Here is a 21,557-nt window from a genome sequence, read left to right on the forward strand (position 1 = left end):
GTAGAGCTCTGGCCTAACTGACGTAGCAGCCCGTAGTCGTGCCGGGAGCGGCAGTGTGACACGTTTTTCACGTTGGGTCCACTTACTTTTGGGTCGAGCCGGGCCGCTTCAAGGAGGAGGTCAGAGGTCGACCGGCTCCGTCCAGATGCAGTGAGAACACGGTCGCTCCCCGGGTCGACCCAACTTTCCTAGTTTGCCACACTTTTGTCTGTGTGAGGCTTCCGTAACGCATGACACGAGCTGTTACTGAGCACGCACATCAAGCATGGCGGAGAGCCGGTCTTCCGTCTGAAAGTCAGCGATTTGTACGGCCTGCAGAAAAATCGTGTACAACAACAACCATTCTGGCTGCGTTCCGTCTGCAGAACGGAATCACCGCAGCACTGTCTGCGGTGCCTCTGCAGTCTGCTGGAGGAGGTTGCCAGATCTGTCGCTGCCCCCCCCCCCGTAAACAATATGAAACCCGTTTAAGTCAATAGAAAGCAGCCCAAACCGCCATCTCGGCTGAAAATGCACGTTAAAACCATATTTGTATAAAAAAACAAAAAAAACACTTCATAAACACAATCATTTCATCAACCCGTCTGACGTGTTAAAAAAAAGCTTGATTTGGCTGAAACCCGCCCACTCTGGCAACACAGAGCCGCTCCGGTCACAGAGCTGTTTTGTGCCATTTTGGTGTCATTTGACTTTCCTGCAGTGACGAAGTACAAAACTGTTCATTCCTATAATGTGTATAATGACTACATCACGCTGTTTGTTCTGTTTTCTACCAGAAGAAGTAAAAAAATAGAATATTAAGGCAAAAACACGACAGATTTTATTTTGAAATCACTTATTTTGGAACACGGATCGCGTTTCCTTCCAGTACTCGACTTGCTTCTGTCTGAATTGACGCCCTTTTCGTTCGATGGTGAGAACACGATTCAGTTATTTTTGAGGAGGCTGATTTACAATTTCACACTTCCAAAAAGGGGTCCTGGCTCCACCCGAGTCAGTATGAACATGCCCTCTGTTGGTGGAAGCTTGGCTCCCCCAGCGGTGAGGGAGAGGAGGCTCATTCAGAGCCATCAGGCAGCCCACCCAGTAGCATCGAGTGAAGAAGTCCTCCACATCCTGAGAGCTCTCCACCCTGAACTGAGAGTGAGGCTGCTGTGGAGCAGAAGGACAGTGAGAGAAGCCCATGAGAGACTGAGAAGGTGCTGAGCTGTGAGGAACTCACCTGAGAAGCAGCTTCCTTCCTGCAGTGGAACACGGCCAGCTGAAGGTTCTGAAGACATAACTGTCTGTACTGAGTCACCTGGAACAGAGAGAACATGCTCTCACCAATACTGTACTAACTTCACACACCTTCACATGTGATTCTGGGAGGACCTCACCTTCTCAGACACAGATCCTGAGCTGAGAAGACTCAGATCAAACAGCTGCTGGATCTGACGCTTCTTCTCCTCCATGTTTCTGGCTGCTGCTTCAAAGTGTTTCTGTAACAGTCACAGTGAAACATCAGTGAGAAGAATCCGTGGAGGCCTCAGGGCTCTTAACAGCTTAAAGGGGCTGTATCATGCGAAATTCATTTTTGTATGTTTTAACCTCGTTATATAGTTATGTACTCACCAAAAACACCCCCAAAGCGTTTTTTTCCTTTGTGCCTGCGTGTTTGAGGGTTGCTTGTTTCTGCTGCTCAGAGAGGCAGCCCCTCCTGCACCGTGAAAACTCTGTTTCCCACGTTGACGTCACACGGTGAAGTTGCCCCCCCCCCCCCCCGCAGGCCCTCGGCAATCAGCGTTGCTGCTTTTTTCTAACTCTGATTATGGAGATAAACTTTAACCATCGTCTGAAAGCAACAGTCAAGCAAGAGCAAGAGTCTGAAGGGTCTGGGCTTGGTGAGTTTCTAACAGGAAAAGACGTTTTCGCGTGTCTTTGCCTGTAGAGAAGCTCGAGCTAAAGAGCTAAAGCTAACCCTTAGAGATGCTAACGTAGCTCCGATTGGTTGAAGTACGCCGTCAGTCAAAGTCCATAGGGGGAGAGGCGGGATTTTCAGTGAAACAGAGCGTTTTCTCTTCCTGGTTTCAGAATTAGCCCCAGAAAATCTTTTATTTCACACAAAATGAGTTTTCCTTAGCGCCAAAAATAAACTATTACCATGTTAATGCCATTTCTAGGGTTTGGACTAGCTAAAGAAGCATGATACAGCCCCTTTAACATCAGACCATTCACTACCTGAATCACAGATTCCACATTATTAACATTTGCAGAACCTGCAGATCTCAGATACTTCTTGACGTTGGGAACCTGCTGATTCAGTTCTTCCTCCATCTCTTGGAGTCTGGTGGTGTTCACAGGGCTGTTCAGGCTCTCCAGGTCTGCAGTCTTCGAGGACAGAGTGATGTCCCACACACCCTGTCCTCAGACTGCCACACACACCTCTATCTACCTGTCTACACATCAGAAGATTGGCAGCACCTGTCTTTGAAGGACTTCAGTTCTTCTTGACTCTCCTTCACAGCAGCTCTGTGGACATCAGAAGGTTCAACATCAGACAGACCAGCAGTCATTTGAACCCAGTGCTTCACTTCCCCCTCAGACAGTGAAACATACTGTGGCTCCATCAACTCAGAGCACAAACCCTAATGGACGTAAAGACCGACCCACCAACCAACAACCCTCCAACCACAACTGACAAACCCAAGAACAACTAAACAACCAACCAACTAAAAATAACATAAAACAACAACCAAAGACCAAACCAACTAACCAATAAAAGAACAAACCAACCAACCAATCAAAGACCAAACTGACAAACCAACCAAAGATGAAACTCACAAACAGACCAACTAGTTCCATAGCTGATGGACAGATGGAACCCGCTCTAGGATAATGGACAGGTATTAATTCTTTGCAGGCAGGCAGCGGGCAGTCTCAGTCTCCCTGGGTCCATCTGAAGGGGGTCTGGGGTCTGCCGCTCTGCCTGCCTATATGACCTCTCTCTGTCACCTGCTCCTGTGTGGTGGGGCAGATTGCTGAAACAATCTTTCACTTGGTGACACAAGCACCAAAACTGGCACACAGGTCCTCCAGAACCTCCTCTTTCAGAAAGCATGTTAGCCAACTTCAAAAACAAAATGGCTGCCTTTTATCGAGATGACCGCCATTCATTCCAGTATGAAACAGTATTTGCACTAAATATTGACAAAGTAATGACATTTTGATGGTCTGTACATCAAAATATATGCTAATAATAATAGTAATAATAGTAATATTGTGCCCTGGTTGTGCTTTAAATTCACTCTCTTCCGGTATCACAAGCCAAAAGCTTTAATAACAAATAATTAGGAGTGGACATGTAAACTTTTTCACCACAGAGCTTAGAAACGTGCAAAGTTCTGGTGAAAAACATCGATGTATACAGTCATCTATAAGCCGCCATTTTGAAAAATGGTGGCCATGTTGAAATTTTCAAGGCGTCATTGGCTTTATTATATGAAAACACATTCATTTTATATTTGGACCATAAAGAAACTGTGTTAGTTGGAGTTCCTCTTCAAAAATTGCAATTTGTCAGGTTTGCTTTGGCAGCCTTCTTGAAAACTGGCAGCCATCTTGAATTTTCTGATGGCTACTTTTCTTAAAATGTTTGTTCTGAACGCCATTTGTGCCAATTTTGGTGCTTGTATCACCAAGTGAAAGATTCTTATGAAACATTGAGATAATCTGCGTCTTTCTGCTGCGTCTGAAAACGAGGCTCCGCTCCACGATGTCCCAGGAGAGGCTCAGCAGTGTGGCTGTCTGCCACGTCCACAGAGACCAGCTGGGAGGAGGACAAGGAGGACAGATGTCATGTCTTCATTAGCACTTCAGAATGGCAGGACAATGTTTATGGGCACTTTTAAAAACGAAGATGTTCCCTTGTAGCCTAAAAATCTGGACCTGTAGGACCTCCAGTCCTCACAATTACAGTTCTGTTGGGGATGAAATGACAGTTTGAGTCTGTTTAGCTCTGTCTATGTTCAGAGTTAAATGTCGAGTGAGCTGTGAACCAAGGGGCAGGCATCTCTACATATATAAAAAAAAAGTCTGCACTAAAGTGTGCACATTTAAACCTAACTTAAACTAAACTGTGCTGCCTTAATGAATGAAATGATCATTCGAACGATGCATTCTTCATTATAGTTAGAATATAAAAATATAAGATTCATCCCTATTCACCTCTTTCAATGAAACTCGTGTTTCTTCTTGATCAAAAGCAGCATGTGGTGCTCCCCAGGGCCGATAAGTATATTACTGGATGAATGTCAGCTGAGGTTCTACTAGAATGAGGCCAAACAGCCCCAAAATGTTGGTGTCAATATGTTGAGAGTAAAGTTCTTCACTTTTCAAACAAACTACAGCTTCCTGCATATATTTATAACATGGCATAATCACAGGGTTAAACATGCAAACAAGTTTTCAAACTCACCACCCGTGTTGCAGAAAATAGAGCTCACTGGGTCTGAGCTTCAACTCTGCACAGATGCACATTTACAGCAGCTGCACTTTTTTTTTTTAATCTTTGTGAGTCTGTTTGTATCTGTAACCAGCGGATGGTGCATTCAGGAGCGTCGTAATGTTCTCTACTACTGAAAATAACCGGAGTTACAATGGCTTCACGTGAAGGATTTGTGTGTGGTGGAGAAGAAAAAAAAGCCTTGGCAAAAAGTTTGGGAGACACATTTCCCCCCCCCAAAACCGACGCCTATGGTCGACCTGCTAGTTTCCCACTAGTTTCAGTGGGAAAGGGGTATTAGTAATCCTACTGTTACTACTACAACTATTAGCCCTCCGTCTGCTCCCGTTTAAGCTTGGATCCTTCCAGTGTTACTCTGAATTATGTCCAGGATGTTTAAACAGTCAGTCGTCAGAATATAGTCAGTATATAAAGTCAGTATATGACCAGTGTTCATCTAGTCTGTTGTCAGTAATCACTGCTGATCCAGCAAGTGTGAGGCTGAGTAACAGTTGAACTCCTTATCTGGTCTCGAACTGAGGTCCAGGAGGATCCCTGAGGTGGAGACATGAGGACAGAAAGGTGGAGACATGAAGAAGTGCTGAAGGAGGTGAAGAAGTGTACCTGCTCCTGTAGTGGTTCATCCTGTTCTGTGTGTGATGGCAGCTCTACAAGAAATCTGCACTGAAGTGGAGCAGAAACCAGCTCAGGGGGCAGGAACCATCTCAGGGGGCAGGAACCTGCCAGTCCCTCCCCCCAGCTTCCTTTATAAGCCTCTGCACAGCCGTCCAGCTGCAGCAGATCTTCCATCATGAGTGACTCTTTCATCATCGCCATCCACTTCGGCAGGTCGTACAGCGGCTACGCCTTCAGCCTGACGGCCAGAGAGGCAGAGATCGACCCCATGGTCAAGTACTGGGGGGCAGAGGTGGGGCAGAAGACGGTGAAGACTCCCACCTGCATCCTTTTTGATGAGCATGAAGAATTCATGTCCTTTGGTTATGAAGCCCAGAGGTATTATCACAGGATGAGGGGGGAGGAGGCTCGACACAAGTTCTTCTTCCAAAGCTTCAAGATGTCGCTCTACGGCAGAGTGAGTCCTGAACATTGATCTGTGTCACGGAGCATGAGGCGTCTGTCTCTGCTGCTGAGTCTGTTGCTGAGGGGGTGGGAGGAGTCTTAGGAGATGGGCGGAGTCTTTGAGGTGGGAAGGATCTGTGAGGAATCTCTGAGGAGGTGAGAGGAGTGTGAAAGTTAGTGGGCGGGGTCAATAAGTTGGTGGGAGGAGTCAGTGAGGATGGAGGAGAGTTTTCTGAGAAAATATGTGTTGTGGGGGTGGATATGGGAGGAGGTTCTGATGAGGAGGGAGAAGTCTTTAGGAAGAGGAAGAGGGAGGTGTCTGAGGACTTGATAGGAATCTTTAAAGAGTCTCAGAGGAGGTGGGAGGAATCTTTGAGGTGGAGTTGATTGAGAGGAGGGAGGAGTCTTCCAGGAAGTGAGAGCGTCTCAGAGGAGGAGGAGTTTGAGGAAGGGGGGGAGGAGTAATCAAAGTGACAAGAGGAGTCAGTGAGGGGGTGGGACGAGTCTCACAGGAAGAGGAAGAAGTTTCATGAGGTGGGAGGAGTCTTGAGGGAGGGGGAGGAGTCTCAGAGCTGGTGAGAGGAGTTCATCACAGAGTGTAGGAACAGGATATAGGAGATGTGGGAGGGGCGAGGAGTCTGAGAGGAGGTGGGAGGAGTCAGGTCTTCAGGTTTGCTGTGTCACTGTGGTTCTGGGAAAAGCTGCTTTGTCTTGATGTGTGAGCATCATAGATTTACATATTTAACATCAATTCATTATATTCATGGCACAGTGGCTAAAAGACAATCTTTAATTGTGGTTTCTCATGACTTTAACCATTTCTACATTAAAATCTGAAACATTATATGAATAAATCTAAAATATAATGACATGTTTGGACGTCTCTGCAGAAACTACACGACGGTGTGACCATTCCTGCAGCCAGTGGCAAACCGATGAAGGCCCTGAAAGTTTTCACAGAGGCCCTGAGATTCATGAAGGACGACGCTCTGAAAACCATCAACAGCTCCTCTGGGAAAGTGTTCAACCAATCAGACTTCTGCTGGGTGCTGACTGTTCCTGCCATCTGGGATCCTTCAGCCAAGCAGTTCATGAGGAGAGCTGCCACTCAGGTAACAAAGACCAGGAGGGAGCTCCAGACATGCTCTGTGTAATGAGGACAGGAACCAATGCTTCCTCTCCTCCCTCTGCAGGCTGGGATTGTGACTGAAGGGAAGGAGGACTGGCTGGTCATCGCACTGGAACCAGAGGCAGCCTTAATGTGGTGTAGGAAGCTCCCAGCTGATGGCTTCATAGCAGAAAACCAGGGAGAAGTCAGTCTGGATCAGTCTCCAGGAACACAGTACATCGTTGTGAACTGTGGAGGTTTGTTAGTTTCATTCTCCTCACACCTGTTTGTGTCACTGCATGAAGTCCGTTCATTTGGTTCTTGAAAGGTCAAAGTTCAGGACATGCATGTCTTGGGTGTTTGGAGGCTCCCAAAATCTGAACTCCAGCTCCAGATGTCACATTGGTGGTTCTTTTCTTGTGGCTTTAACCTTCAGAAGGTCAGTGTGAGGAAGTCTATTAGCGAACTCTTCACAGGGACTAGTTTACATCTTCCTGATGAGAGACAGTACACACACACACACACACACACACACACACACACACACACACACACACACACACACACACACACAGCTGAACCTCCTTCACGGTCTGTGTTTTCCAGACGGAGATGTCAGCAGGTCAGAGTAGCAGGAGTGTATCATCAGAGGTGACCACAGTCTTCAAGGAGCTTCACTTGTTTTTTGAACTGTAATTGCAGACAGACTGCCGTGACGGTGGTTTGTTCACCTGCCAACACTCCAGTAACAAAATGCCCTTTGCACTGCAGTTTGACATTTCGTTCATTCATTAGTGCTTTCGCGAATTCGAGGTCTGCCACCCACTCTTTATTTGGAAGTTCTGGAACGTTATGACCTTTCCTAACACAGAACCTGGTCTCTCAGGTCCCGGACACTTTTCAGTACCTTGCCAAGGCTGAGTCACCTAACAGTGCAGTGATAGCTTATGTCACCATGTTCAATCTCATTTTGCTTCAAAAATGCAACAAACTGTCTGTGATTCAATGAGCTCGCTCTGATGAAGTTAACTGTTTTAGTTGCAGCATCAACAACATGTTCCATTTTTAACACTGTCTCACACAACACTTCCTGATGTAAAATACAATGCAGAAATGTCCATTTCTGCACAGGGTTCATTTCTGTCACTTTATCCTTTGTTCTCTTTAAAAGTCCAACATTTTTCCCAGAACCATCTGTTGTCACACCTGCAAGCTCCTCCCATGTCAGTCCTAACGTGTCCAAACATGCATTTCCCTCTCTGAACAAGTCATTACCAGTCCTTGTCCCTTTCACTGACTGCATGGCTGCCAACTCCTCCATGATTTGAAAGTCTGCAGTTATCCCAGGTATGAAGATGAGTAGCTGGGCGGGGTACATACATCACAGCTCTCATCCAAAGCCAGAGAAAAACAGTCAAAGTCACCCGCTGTGTTCTTCAGCTGAAGCTCTGAGTTTCCTGCGATGTCCTCAATCCGCCTGGTTACAGTTTGTCAGGAGAGTGAAATGCTCCCAAATGCACCCTTTTTCTCCAGGCATATCAGCACTGCAGAGTCCAAAAAACACTCCCAAATAAACTCTCCATCAGAAAACACCTTACTTTTTCTGGCGATTTTGTGAGAAATGACAAAACTTGTCCTGACGGCTGCATCTCTTGGGTATGAAGTTTGGTAATAAGTCCTTGTTGGATTTGTAGTTTTGTAAACGATGTATCAGATTCCCTTGGACGTGCTTCATCAGACAGATTTCTGTATTTATCTTCATGCTTGGTCGAGTGGTGGCGATTGAAAGTATCATCTTTAAACACAGCGACCTGTGTACCGCAGATTAAACACACTGCTTTACCTTTAACTTCTGTGGAGAAATACTTGGCAGTCCTTGTCTTGTTGAAACACGCCATTCCTTATTAACCTTTCTTTTCTTAGCGTGAGCCGACATCTTGAGGGTGACCTACGTAACGCTTTTCAAAATAAAACTGCAAATTTCACAATAAAAGTTAAAAAATAGACAGTTGTTTGTTTGGTTTATGTTGTTTATGATTGGTCTCACGCGGGCCGGACAGGGATGTAGAAAGGGCCGGATGTGGCCCGCGGGCCGTAGTTTGCTCAGGTGGCGTCCACACCCTGTGCTGTGTGTCGGTACTGTAGACTGTAGACCGAGCTCACTGTTGATGGGTTAGTTTATATGGTTAAAGTTTAACCTCATCTGCAGCAGCTGCACCTGAACAGGAGAGCAAAGGTTCCCCTGCTGGAATGAGACACTGTGGAGCCTCTTTATCAGTCCAGACTGGTGTCCTCTGATCTCACATCAGCTGTAAATCCTGTTATCAAGCGAGCCGTTCTGTCATGTTGTCTGATCTCTCCTCTGTGCTCTGCAGGTGGAACCATCGACGTCACGGTGCACGAGGTCCTGGATGGAGGAGCCCTGAGGGAGCTGCACAAGGGCTCTGGAAATAACATGGGAGGACAAAGTGTGGACAGAAAGTTCAAAGAGTTCCTCAAAGAGATCTTTGGTGATGCTCTGTGGGAAAAGTATGAACGAGAGCATCCAGGAGAGCTGCAGAAAATGATGTATGAATTCACATTTTCAAAGAGACACGATGACGAAGCAGAGATTAGCTGTCCCTACAACCTCACAGAGCTAGCTAAAGAGAGTGGGAGAGACATGGAGAGGTTCTTTGAAGGGGTGAGAGGAGCCTCCTGGGATAAGGGATCCATCCAGATCTCCAAGCAGAGGATGAGGTCTTTCTTCAGTGACAGTCTCAGAGGCATCACCAACTGCCTGAAGGAAATCCTGAGGAAAGATTTCCACATCGACTACATCTTGCTGGTGGGGGGCTACAGTGAGAGTGAGACTCTGCGTCGGCACGTCATCAATCAGTTCAAAGGTCAGTGTAAAGTTCTGTGTCCTGTCAGAGCTCAGGAGGCCATCCTATTGGGAGCCGTGATATTTGGAACAAACCCCGCCCTGGTGGCTTCTCGTAAAAGTGCCTTCACTTACGGAGTTAAAACCACCAGGAACTTTGATCCGTCCAAGCACCGAGAAGACAAGAAGTTCACCACAGACACCGGAGACCTGTGTGGTGATGTCTTCAAGATGCTGGTGGAGATCGATGGGGATGTGGGCTGGACAGAAACCAGAGAGTTCAGCTTTACTCCAAACAATCCCACTCAGACCACCATGAGCTTCTCTTTTTTCCGCACAGAGAGAAACAACCCACAGTATGTGGATGATTGGGGGGTGGAGGAGATCGGATCCGTTAAGGTGAGCATGCCCAACACCACTCGAGGCAGAGATCGCAGAGTTAAACTAGAAATCAAGTTTGACTTGTGAGAGATGAAGGCCACGGCCACAGACGAAGACTCTGGCTGCACCGAATCAGTAGAGCTGGACTTTATGAGGAAGTTCTGAGGAAGACCCCCGAGATCCTGGATCCTACTGCTCAACCAGCTCTGGTGGAACTGGTTAGCTGTTTGGAGGAGCAGCTACATGCTGTCACTGTGAAATGGTCGAAAAGATTCACCGTGAAGACAATCCTGGAAAACAATCTAGAATAACGTTTGTTTACTGCTTTTTAAATTAGTCGACATACTTTGATGAAGATCCAATGAGGGCTTTATTTCTGGTTGGGATCAAGCAGATTACCTTGTTAAACAGTCTTAAAGACCTGAATGATGGTCAGATTGTTTGTCAGTGTGTTTGAGAAACAAGGAGTTTTCTATGTTCTTTGTATCAGAAGCTTTTCTTCTGAAACTCATTTGATGATTTTAAATGTGAATTTTGATTGAAAAATAAATCTTCCAGCAGAGTTCTGAGTTGTTTTAGTCTTGTTTCTACAGTATCTGCTTCAGTGACGTCTGGGATCAAACTGTGACGAACTCATCAGAGGACTGACACAGAGCTAATGCTCACTGCCAGGAAAGTCCATGTTTTCAGGTAATATGTTCCATAAAGTTTCCAGGATTCAGTTTTGAGCAGTTATTATGTCATGAAGCCACAGAAACAGGTTGTAACTACATCTCAACTCAACTTTATTTATACAGCTCTTTAAAAACTACAGCTGAACCAAAGTGCTGTACATAAATAAACAACAGGGAAAGGACTGAATCAGTCGGAGCAAGACCCAAATCCAGGAGGCAGGGAGACCATTTGGGACCAACCATCTGGAGGGGTCAGATGTACAGGAGACCACCTGCTGATGAAGCCATGAGAAGAGGCTGAGCCAATGGAAAAGGTAGAAAAGACAATAAAACTATGCCTGAAAGTGGACTCCCAGGAAAGAGGTCTAAAGCTGGACTGGAAGGAGGTTTAGGCTCTCTCTCACCTGGCAGAGAGAAGCCATGAGGGTCTCTGTTCTTTTAGACCATGGAGGAACAGGAAGAGACAGAGATCCAAAACTTTGGTGGAAACATCTCATCTTGTAGTTTCTGGCTGAATCAATGTAACTATGATCTGCTGTTAGTCTTGAGAATGCTCAGTAAAGAACTGAGGTGTGAGCGACAGACGTATAACAACCCAAGCATTAAAACTGCAAGAGAGATTCGGGCTGTCTTGAAAGCCAGGGAATAAAATTGGCTCTCAAGATTAGTCTCAAAAATAGGCAGAGAAGGGACTTGTCCAGGGATTAAAGCAAAAACAATGTGTTTGACTGAAAGGCTTTTCCCCAGACCTGATGGTATTCCCCAGTCCTCTGTCCACCACAGCATCCTTTGACAACAACCTCTCTCTTCCCTCGCTTCTCAGAAAATGTACATGTTCCAGTACAGAAGAGGGAAACAGTTTCAGATCATTTTATTATAATTTTCTCTCAACATTTGATAAGAATTCAGCTTATTAATCTGTGTGTGTGTTTTGTTTTTGTTTTTTGTTTTTCCGGAGTAGACCAGTTACTATAAAGTTATTAGCAGTCATGACAAATAAAGGCTACTTTTTTAAATCACCAAATATCTTAAATCATTCTTTTTGTCCACAGATTTGATAGTGTTGAGCTTTGATTAGGAAAAGTTTCATTATACGTCCACTCCGCCTCTGAAGGCAGGGAGCCAGTGGAAAGGTTTTTTTCTTCTTCTTCCCCATTCTTTCGTGATGGTTAATCATTGAGATGAATTAAAGCATTGGGATTATTGCAGGATTGACGGAGATGCAGATGAATGTATTAGATCGGAGTTTGGGTCTGAATTTAGGAAATCCAGTTCATCCAGGAGCGAATGAGGATTAACCATCACTTTCTCCAAGGCTGAGTTTAGGAGTTCTGACTTTCCTCTTTCACTGTCATATAGTGAATATATTTCACAAACACACGTCTCCATCTCTGACAGCTGGGAGGGTTTTTTTTTTTTTGGTGAGACGGAGCTGTTCAGCCAATCAGGGAGCTCTATTCCGGGGGTGTGGACAGGTGGACACCGCTGCATTGTGGGTAATGAAGTCAGTGGGTGGTTACAGCAGGGAGCTCTGCAGAGTGCACAGTCCTGGAACAACAAGGGGGAGAAGATAAGAGAGAGTTCACATCCTGTGCAGGTCAGTCACTTCTTTACTGTAATCCTCAGTCAGATCTTAACCCCCCGGCAGAGGTGTCAAACATAAGGCCCGTGGGCCACACCTGGCCCACAAGAGGTTCCAATCCAATCACCACCAAGCAAACAGTCAAAATGTCAATGAAAAGGTTGATTTTTTTTCAACAAATTTCTTCAGAGTGGCAACAACGGACAACGCTGAGAGGCAGCTGAGATATCTACAGGTGGTGAATGCTAGCTAACTAGCATTAGCGTCAAAGCCATACTGTCAGCAGGAGTTTGGAAAACCAGGCAGAAAAGAGCTGTAAGAGAAGACTGTTGGACATTTCACTGTTTTATTAAAACTGGCTTTATGTTGAGATTTACAATATGAACACTCTGTTGCACTACAAAAGCTTTAAAGTTTAAATATGAAGGTTATTCTGGCTCTATTTTAGTGGTCTGGCCCACTCCGGACTAAATGAGGGTGTGAGTGACCTCTGACCTCTGGATCAATACAGCCTCAGACTCCATGTCTGTCCCTTTGGGTTGTTTTGCTTTTACGTCTTTTTCCAATGTCAGGACCTGCCGGTGGAGCCGCCTCCCGCTCGCCTCAGTGTGTGTTGGTGCTCACCGGTTCACGTTGGCGGTGATGATGCTCTTGACGGGCATGCTCTTCGGCCCGGGAGGGGGGTGGAAGGCTGGCCGGGGGGGCGCCTGCTGGGGCCGCCGGACCATGTAGGGGTCGCTGGAGTGCGAGGGGTAAGAGTCGAAGGTCCCTGCCTTCATTCCCCCGATCTGACAGCAGAGACGGTCACACAGTCAGCACACACACACACACACACACGCAGCGTGTTGAAGATGGACGGAGACGAGAGAGAGAGTCACCCGCTTGCTGGGGGAGGAGGGCTTGAAGGGGACTGGGACGGGTCTGTGAGCGGGGGGGCCGGGCCTCTGGGGGGCTGGGAGGGGCTTCTCACTGCGGTACGGGTTCTTCTGGAAGTATTCTCTGGGGTGCAGGTTGAGCCTGAACGGACCGTCTCGCAACTTTGAACGATGAGCTGCTGCTTCCCTCTGAGTGCAACACACACACACACACACACACACACACACACACACACACACACACACACACACACACACACACACACACACTGGTTTCACCATCCTCTTGATTTTCAGGGTCAGAGGTTAATGCCACAGTCGCCTCATGTTTGGCCACTAGGGGGCAGCAGTGCACACCAACCCGAAGCTCAGCCACAGGCGGCAGTGTGTGTTCATGTGTGGGTGGCAGACACCTGCCATTCACCTGAGGCCAATAGCAGCACATTATTAAACACCTGATGTTCTGTTAATCTGGGTCTTTATGAAGAAACATGAACTCAAAGGACTTTCCCCCACTGAAGGATGGATACTGACACTGTGGATGTTTCAGTTCCTAGCATAGTTTTCTTGTTAATTGAGGTTCACTGATATGTTAAATTAAGCCAAACAGGCTCAGTTTATGTTCAACATGAACACTCAGCAGGTATAATCAGCTCTCCGGGAGAATGGACCGTTCTTCTGTGTATCTGAGTGTGTGTACAGTTCACTGAACCCTTCTGATTCATCCTGAGGAAATTCTGTTTTTCTCTTTTTAAATCTGGTCTGCAGAACACTGAAATTCACAGGAGACTTAAATCTACTGATCAGTCTGAAGAATCAGTCCTTTGGGTTTTCCATTTTTATGTTTTTTCTGTGTTGGTGCTGCTTTTGAAAGCCTGAGGCTGAAATACCGGACACAGCGACAGGTTTCAGAAGGCCATAAATATATTCACCATCCATTCAGTGTTACTATCGAGAGATCTGCTCATACCTTCAGGGTGGGAAATTATCAGATGAAATGATACTAATTATTAACACTCACATTTTCTTTGCCAGTATCTGCTGTGGACTTTGGCGGCCATGTTGCTTTTGCCTGTATGATTATGAGCATGTTGTACCAACGAGCCACCAATAGAGGGCGGACATGTTGGAGTCTGACTCCAGAAGTTGAAAGCTGAAGATGAAGAAAACTGATTCACCTGCTTGATCCAGCAGATCGTCCACCCGATGAAGCCATCATCTCATCTCATCATCTCAAGGATGCCAAATCCCAGACACTGAAGCAGCTAGCTAGCACTGCCAGGCTGCATTAACCACAGACAGCGGAACTGCCCGACTGAACAACAATGAGCAGGAAGTACGTGACCGTCACTCGTCTCTGCATCTCTGCAGATTGGCGAGTCAACCGCGTGGTGCTGCTTCCTGGAGGCTAACGTCAACACTTCAGCTTCCCAGTGTATTTCCCAGGAACGCTATGCCAGCCTGTCCAGGTGTGCCCACTGTCAGAGACTCTTTCAGAAATTAGCTTGATGCTCCCTCCAACAACAGAACACTGACATCTAATTAAAAAAAAACCCAAACATATCCCCATGTGGACATGGACTTAGTGGTGACCTGGAGTAGGCTACCTGCCTGTACTTTGTTGCCAAGTGTCAGCGGGATCCACCTCAAATCCTGTGACCCCCAGCTGGAGGAATCGGTTCTGATGATGACTGGATGAACATGGTGAGGACAACCACTGACTGATCCACTGACATGTCTGGGCCGGAGACGCTCTCACACTCACCAAAACGGCAAAATAAAGACAAACTGCAGGAGTGTGTCTGACCGCAAGAACATGCAACACACTGATGTCCTGAATGTCTTTGTGTCTGAGACATAATCTCTTCACAGCGAGAAAAAGACATTTCTCTGCATGTCGAGGTATTTGGAGAACCATCGCCTTGCGTGAAGATGACCAGACAGAGTCCTTTAAAGAGAGCTGGTTAACCAGGTTCTGCAGAAGATAAAAACATCCGACACAGTGAGACCTGAGTCAGATGGAGTCCAGAGACCAAAGACTGCAGAACATTACTGCTGCCAAGAACAGGAAACTGAGGCTACAGGTCACACAGGACCAGAACCGGACCAAACAAGGTCTGAGGAGTCTCCATCAGAACGGGACCAGAGAAGATTTGAAGAGTCTCTTCCAGAACTCGATCAAACATGTTCTGAAGAGTCTCTAACAGAACTGGACCAGAGAAGGTTTGAGAAGTCTTTGCTTTCCAGCAAATGTCCTAATTTTGCCACTGAGACTCCCGCAGAGTTGGTTCTTACCCTCAGAGCCTCCCTGGCCCTGTCGTAGGGGTCTGAGGAGTACAGCTCTACTTTGGACAGCGTCACATTGGGATAGCTGAGGGAGGAACATGCTGGTTAAAGAAGAAACATCATTTTGATGTGTAAAGTCGTCTCATCTTGTGTGTCAGGCAGGTATCAGACGTTCTTCCTGAGCTGCAGAGAAGCCTTTTGCTTGCCATAAACCTGTAACCGCTGCCTTTCTTGGGCGGTGAGGTGACAATGTTGCGTCTGGGCGAGGGCTCGGCTTTCCGGGGGACTGACTGCGGACTCAGGGCTTGGATGGGTCCAGATAGCGTTCCGTAGTAAGTACCTGAACCACAGCTGCCGGAGACACGATAAACACATGAACAGTGTCTCGTTTCCTGAGGAGTTTATGAGAGAGAGTGTGTGTCGTCTCACGCCTTCTTGGCGCCGTTGCACGGCAGGAAGGCCTTTCCCAGGTTCTTCTTGGCCTGCTGGAGCCGGGTCTGCCGGACCTGTTTCAGCGGGTCGCTCAGCGCCTCACGTTCGAAGATCCTCTTGAAGGACTTGTCGAAGAAGCCGCTCTGCAGGGCGCACCGCTGCCTGGACACGCCCGCCTGCATCTGCCGGCTGCGGTACGCCGACTCGTGGAACGGGCCTGGATCCAGGGAGGGACACAGCGACGTGCTTCATTCAGTCATTCAGTTCAGCTCACGGCTCCGACACGTCCCGCTTCATCAGTCTGCCTCCTCTAAAGACAGAATCACACTGCACTCATCTCTGTCATTTCACACACAGTGGCCACTGCAGTAGCTTCCTGTGTGGTTTCAAATGAGACGATATTAAGTATTTTCAAACAGATGATACTTCATGGAATAGTTTGAAATACTACACTTTTGAATAAATGTATTTCACACATACAAACAAGGAAAATAAAAAGAAAAAAGACATTTAAATGAATAAAACAAATACTAAAAACACATAAATGTAAATCTTATATGAATGAAAAGGAGTGGGAAGAAGTAAAAACCTTGTTTGCTCCACATTGTGCTCTCGACTGTAACACACTGCAGCGTCTTCACTCTGTCTGCACGACATTCTCCTTAAATTCCAAAAACTGGATGTAAATCAAATTAACATGAGTTTTTCAAATCTTTTAAAAATTGTCTTTCAAAGTGAAAGAATGTAAACTTTCTTCCATTTGTGTATTGATATTTGCTTGTGTGAGGCAGACATAATCAGTGTTCAAGGACCTCTTGACCTGTGGAGCTTCTCGGGATTGTCTCAGTCTGGAACCAGGCTGCATCGTGGTTGGTGCACTGAGCGCTCAGGTGTGTGTGTGATACTCACCAGCGCCGGCTGGAGTGTATGCGTCTCCTACAGAGATGTAGCTCATCTCCTTAAAGACTCCCACACGCTCCATGTCACTCTTCAACCCTCCTGCTGGCATCTTCACACACTGGACACGCGCACACACACACACACACACACACACACACACACACACACACACACACACACACACACACACACACACACACACACACAGGTTACTGCTTTGAGAGCCCAGCACTCACTGTGACTGACCCTTGAAAAGCAGGAAAATGTGATCGAAACAGAATAAACTGTTCTCAAACATGAAGCCCGTGGCCCAAAACCAGCCCGCAGAGGACTCGACTCCAGGACGCCAAACCACCAAACTGTTTTTATTAAAGCCCCTCATGAACCTGAGATCCCTCCGGGCTGTGATTATGGCTGTCTGAGCTGCAGAGCCTCGTCACAGTGATCGACCAATAAAACATCCAGACTCAACGTCTGTTTGGACCCACAAGGTGGGACAGACCCTACCGGCTCAGGTTCCAGGGACAACGACAATAAAGCAAGGACACACACACACACACACACACACACACGCAGTGTCGGGTTGCGGTTCAGACGATGCAGGATGACCTTGGCTTACTGTGAAGGGACTAATTGCCCGGTGGGCTCGTGTTTACCGTCACAGCCACTTCAGAACACACTGCGTCTTTAAACACCATGCATCCCCTCAAACACTCCGCACAAGAGCTGATAGAGAGGACTGTCAACACGCTGCATCAGGCGAATCGCGACAAGTGATCATGTTTCTGTTTTAAAGCATTCTGAGGGTAATGCCACACCAGCATGTGAGTATAATCCTTTAAAATCAACACACTGTCACAGAGAATCCATACTGTCAAATGATCACCTGATTTCACATATGGAAAATAAAACATACCTCTGAGGGTCTGAAGCAGATCTATCTATCTATCTATCTATCTATCTATCTATCTATCTGTCTATCTATCTATCTATCTATCTATCTATCTATCTGTCTGTCTGTCTATGTGAGTAGCTGTATCCACACATCTGTCTACACGCTGTCTGTGTGTACGGCTGGTTACCATGGAGAGGAGGAAGTAAATAAACTGGAGCTGCTAATATCACACAGGAAGTGTGAAGGCTCACTGCTTTCAAAGTAAAAGCTGACTGAATCCACACCGGACAGAAAAGTTTAAACCTCTTGTATCAGTAGAGGCTCCAGCCAGAGAAGAGATGAACAAAAGACCCAATGATTCAACTTTATATGCATAACTGTAAATGCAACGCAGTCAGATCAAGACACTTTAAAGAGAAAAACCAACAATTCAACATGAACAAGCAGAGGAGAAAGTCTGCCTTTAACAGGAACAAACCTGCAGGACCAGAGACTCTCTGCAGAACTGGACTCACTGACAAAGTTTCCATTTCTTTTATTACTTTCAGTTGTATGTTTGTTTTTTAAAACAGTTTCATTAACTTTAATTAAAAAAAAAACAAAACATGCACCACTACAATCACTGTCTCCATGACGTCCTTTTCTATCTGTAGCAAACACTTTGATTTATTGGTATTATCATGTTCCATTCAGTCTGACCAGGGTTTGCTTCACTGAGACACACTAACCTGCCAGGAGGGCTGATGTCAGAGACAGGAAGTGGCTCAGAGCTGCTGTGTCCTGTTTGGCCACACGGTGGCAGCTCAGCCCCATGAATACAGAAAAACCGCCATGTCTATTTCTGTGAGGCTCAGATCGGTGTTCAGCAGACTGGAGCATTTCTGAGCAGCACTGAAACACATCATGATCAACACACCAGTGGACTTCCTGTTTGGAGAAATATTCGTCCTCTGGACCCTGTTTTTCCTCAGAGCTGAAAATGATTCTTTTAAAAAAGAGTTCAGATTGACTACCAGATGAATTGGTCACTCACCAGTTCATCTCAGCAGAAGATTTTTATTATACAGTGTGTTATGGTTTTATGATCACTGACCCCTTTCCCAGAACCCCAAACAGAACAGAAGACAGTCTCTGAGTCTGGTTCTAGAAAGTCTCCTCTGGTTCTGGTTCTAGAAAGTCTCCTCTGGTTCTGGTTCTAGAAAGTCTCCTCTGGGTCTGGTTCTACAGAAAGTCTCCTCTGGGTCTGGTTCTAGAAAGTCTCCTCTGGTTCTGGTTCTAGAAAGTCTCCTCTGGGTCTGGTTCTGCAGGTTTCTTCCTGTTCTCTCTCTCTCTTCTTGCTCATGCTGAATTGTTCTGTGCTGAAGTAGCGTGAAACGACTGTTGTGTTTGGAGCTGTAGAAATACACTGAATTGATTGAAGACGTCGGCTGGACTGATCGCACTCTGAACATGAAACCAACAGGGCTGAGAAAGCGTCCTCCTTATCCAAGAATCGAAGAAGCACTTCCATCTGTTTATAGCAAAGCTTGAGAAATGCAGCACTGCAGAGTGTTTGCTTTAAGAATGAGACGGGTCAGCTGACGAGTCTCCGGTTCCCAGCAGCCTCGGCTCTCTCCTGCATGTCTGTCGGTTCATGGTTTGATGTGTGTCCTCGCCGCTGATCAGGAGGATTTTACATTTCAAAGCTGGTCAGAGGAAGTTTTCACTCATCAAAGAGGATCAGGACGCTCGTGTGTTTACTCTGCGTTTAATTCTCCCTGAAGCTGACAGGACTGGAGTGGTCCTCATGTGACTCAGCAGGGTGTCTGGATGGAAGTGGTGTGAAGCCACGGCTCGTGGACGGAGACGTCAGAGGACTCCTCATCCAGCTGGACAGACTGGATGTCCCTCTCTGGAGATTGAAGCCAGACTTCCAGAGCACAGCTCAGGCCTCATCCAGGGGATTTCCCCTGTCAGGGCAAAGCGCTCCGTTTCTCAGTTCCCTTCAGGAAAGTTTGGGTTTTTCACAGTTTCTCACCAAAATGTAGTTTTCATGTTGGACCACGGAGAACAATACACTCTAAACATGATCACTAACAGTGGAGAACATGGACAACATGGACAACAATACACTCCAAACAAACGGAGATGAGGATGAGAGTCGCGACTTTATATGAAACTCAGCCATCTTTCCCCAGTCCAATGAAAACTCATTACTGTGATGAGTCAGACTGACCAGAGTGAAGATGAGCATGGAGATGTGGAGATGGAGAGGATGGAAAAGAGGGATGCATGACGCACTGGTCATCAAAGTCACACACACACACACACACACACACACACACACACACACACACACACACACACACACACACACACACACACACACACACACCACTCTTCAGTTGTTTCCAGAGCGGTCCGACAGACGGAGCTCCTCAGACTCTCCTCTCTGGCCACAGAAACACTGGCATCAGAACCACGTGAAGCAGGGACGGGTCATAAGAACACACACGCCGTCAGTCTGACTGGAGAGTTTGATCTGATCTGGTTTTTCACGTCATGTGACGTTAGCGTTCACTTTTCACCTCGCTGGGTGTCAGCTGGAGCTGTCTCTGAGCCCAAATTTATCTGCCGGCGCCACCAGATTCCCTCAAATCACAGAAAACACTGTGTTAATGCAATTAGCAACTCCTGTTAGTTTAATTTTTCACACACACACACACACACACACACACACACACACACACACACACACACACACACACACTGGTAGATGACATTCTGTGGCTGTGTGACTGCTGTCTGTTGGTACTCGGACTGCACCTTCTGCAGAATTTGACTATAACGGATATTTTTTGGAGCATCTAATGTGGGCTTTTATCTGAAACCCAACAGAACGGCACCAAAATCAATTCGCTGTGAATTCCTCAGCGACTCTTCCCTTTGCATTCATAATGGAACGGCTGTGCTGCTTTGTGCTACGTGTCAATAAAGCTTTGAGGAAGAGGAGAGAATGCAAGCGGGGAAATCAGAAGGGTGGTCTCACTTCTCCTGCTCCTCAGATTTCTGGTTTCACAGCGAGTGTGTGGCTGGGCGTCGGATGAGCTCATGGGCTTTAAATAGAGTGCAGTGTGGACATGTGGCGTCTCTCCTCATGTCAGCGTCACTTCACTCATATTGTTCACATGTCTTGTGAGCGAGCGGCCCTGTCCGGGCCGAGTGGCGGCCCTCTCGAGTACACTGTGGCTGTCACGCTGCCTGTGACTGCTGAAGGGAGAGCGTCCCGGACTCGGCCCGGCCGGGACACCTTACTGAACAGTGGGAGCTGAATATGCTGCTTTTTCACTCATCAGATGAAAGACCGTCCTCACTGAAATGCTCTCATGTGCTTGATGGTTGAAGTGAGCTTCTCAGTCTTGTTTTTGTTTCAAAATAAAGGGCTCTTTGACTTTGTTTTGCACCTGGAATATTCGTATTGGATTGATATGAAGGCAAGGCATCAGCAGCGTGGATGAAATGACTGCTGGAATTTCAACCTGTCCTCCCCTCTTTCCATGAGCAATAAAACAATAATGCCCCCTCTTTAGATAACTGGGGAGAAACTTTGAACTGTAGAAATCAAGAGAGTTGAACAGATCTGATATGTGGAAAAATTTATTTAAAAAAAAATTAATTTAAATTGTTTGTTGAGGAGACTCCTCCCTCACCCAGAAACAGCTTCTTCGCAATCAAACAACAGTGATGGCAGACAGCAAGCAGAGGAGAATATCGGATTTTTTTGACTTCCTGTTGGTTTGCAGTCTTGTGTTCATCTGTTTTTTAATCTATCCTTACTACCTGTCATGTCAGAGGTAGTGAGGTGAGTATAGACAGAGATATGACTGTTGTTTTTGCATCTTCAGCACCATGGACAGCGCTTAAAATGGCAGCGACTTACTGCTGTGAGAGTGTTTTTGATCTCGTCTGTCTGTCTCTTATCATATGGTGAATGGCTGCCGACCTTAAGGTGAAAAATG

General features: G+C 46.5%; 2 protein-coding genes across 2 annotated transcripts; one reads left to right on the forward strand and one right to left on the reverse strand.

The window, feature by feature from the left end:
• Positions 1-5,294: 5,294 nt before the first annotated feature.
• On the forward strand, positions 5,295-10,470 carry LOC115400576 (heat shock 70 kDa protein 12A-like). The gene is made up of 4 exons (XM_030108564.1): positions 5,295-5,576; positions 6,454-6,675; positions 6,757-6,928; positions 9,047-10,470. The coding sequence occupies exons 1-4, from the start codon at positions 5,295-5,297 to the stop codon at positions 10,000-10,002; spliced, it is 1,632 nt and encodes a 543-aa protein (XP_029964424.1). The 3' UTR covers positions 10,003-10,470.
• Positions 10,471-12,094: 1,624 nt separating this feature from the next.
• On the reverse strand, positions 12,095-16,773 carry LOC115397119 (UPF0602 protein C4orf47 homolog). The gene is made up of 7 exons (XM_030103313.1): positions 16,674-16,773; positions 15,762-15,981; positions 15,546-15,683; positions 15,342-15,417; positions 13,050-13,235; positions 12,796-12,959; positions 12,095-12,137 (listed from the first exon to the last, which is right to left on the reverse strand). The coding sequence occupies exons 1-7, from the start codon at positions 16,771-16,773 to the stop codon at positions 12,095-12,097; spliced, it is 927 nt and encodes a 308-aa protein (XP_029959173.1).
• Positions 16,774-21,557: the final 4,784 nt, after the last annotated feature.

Source organism: Salarias fasciatus, chromosome 2 (assembly GCF_902148845.1).
Source record: "Salarias fasciatus chromosome 2, fSalaFa1.1, whole genome shotgun sequence".
In the NCBI taxonomy this organism is placed as follows: Eukaryota; Metazoa; Chordata; class Actinopteri; order Blenniiformes; family Blenniidae; genus Salarias; species Salarias fasciatus.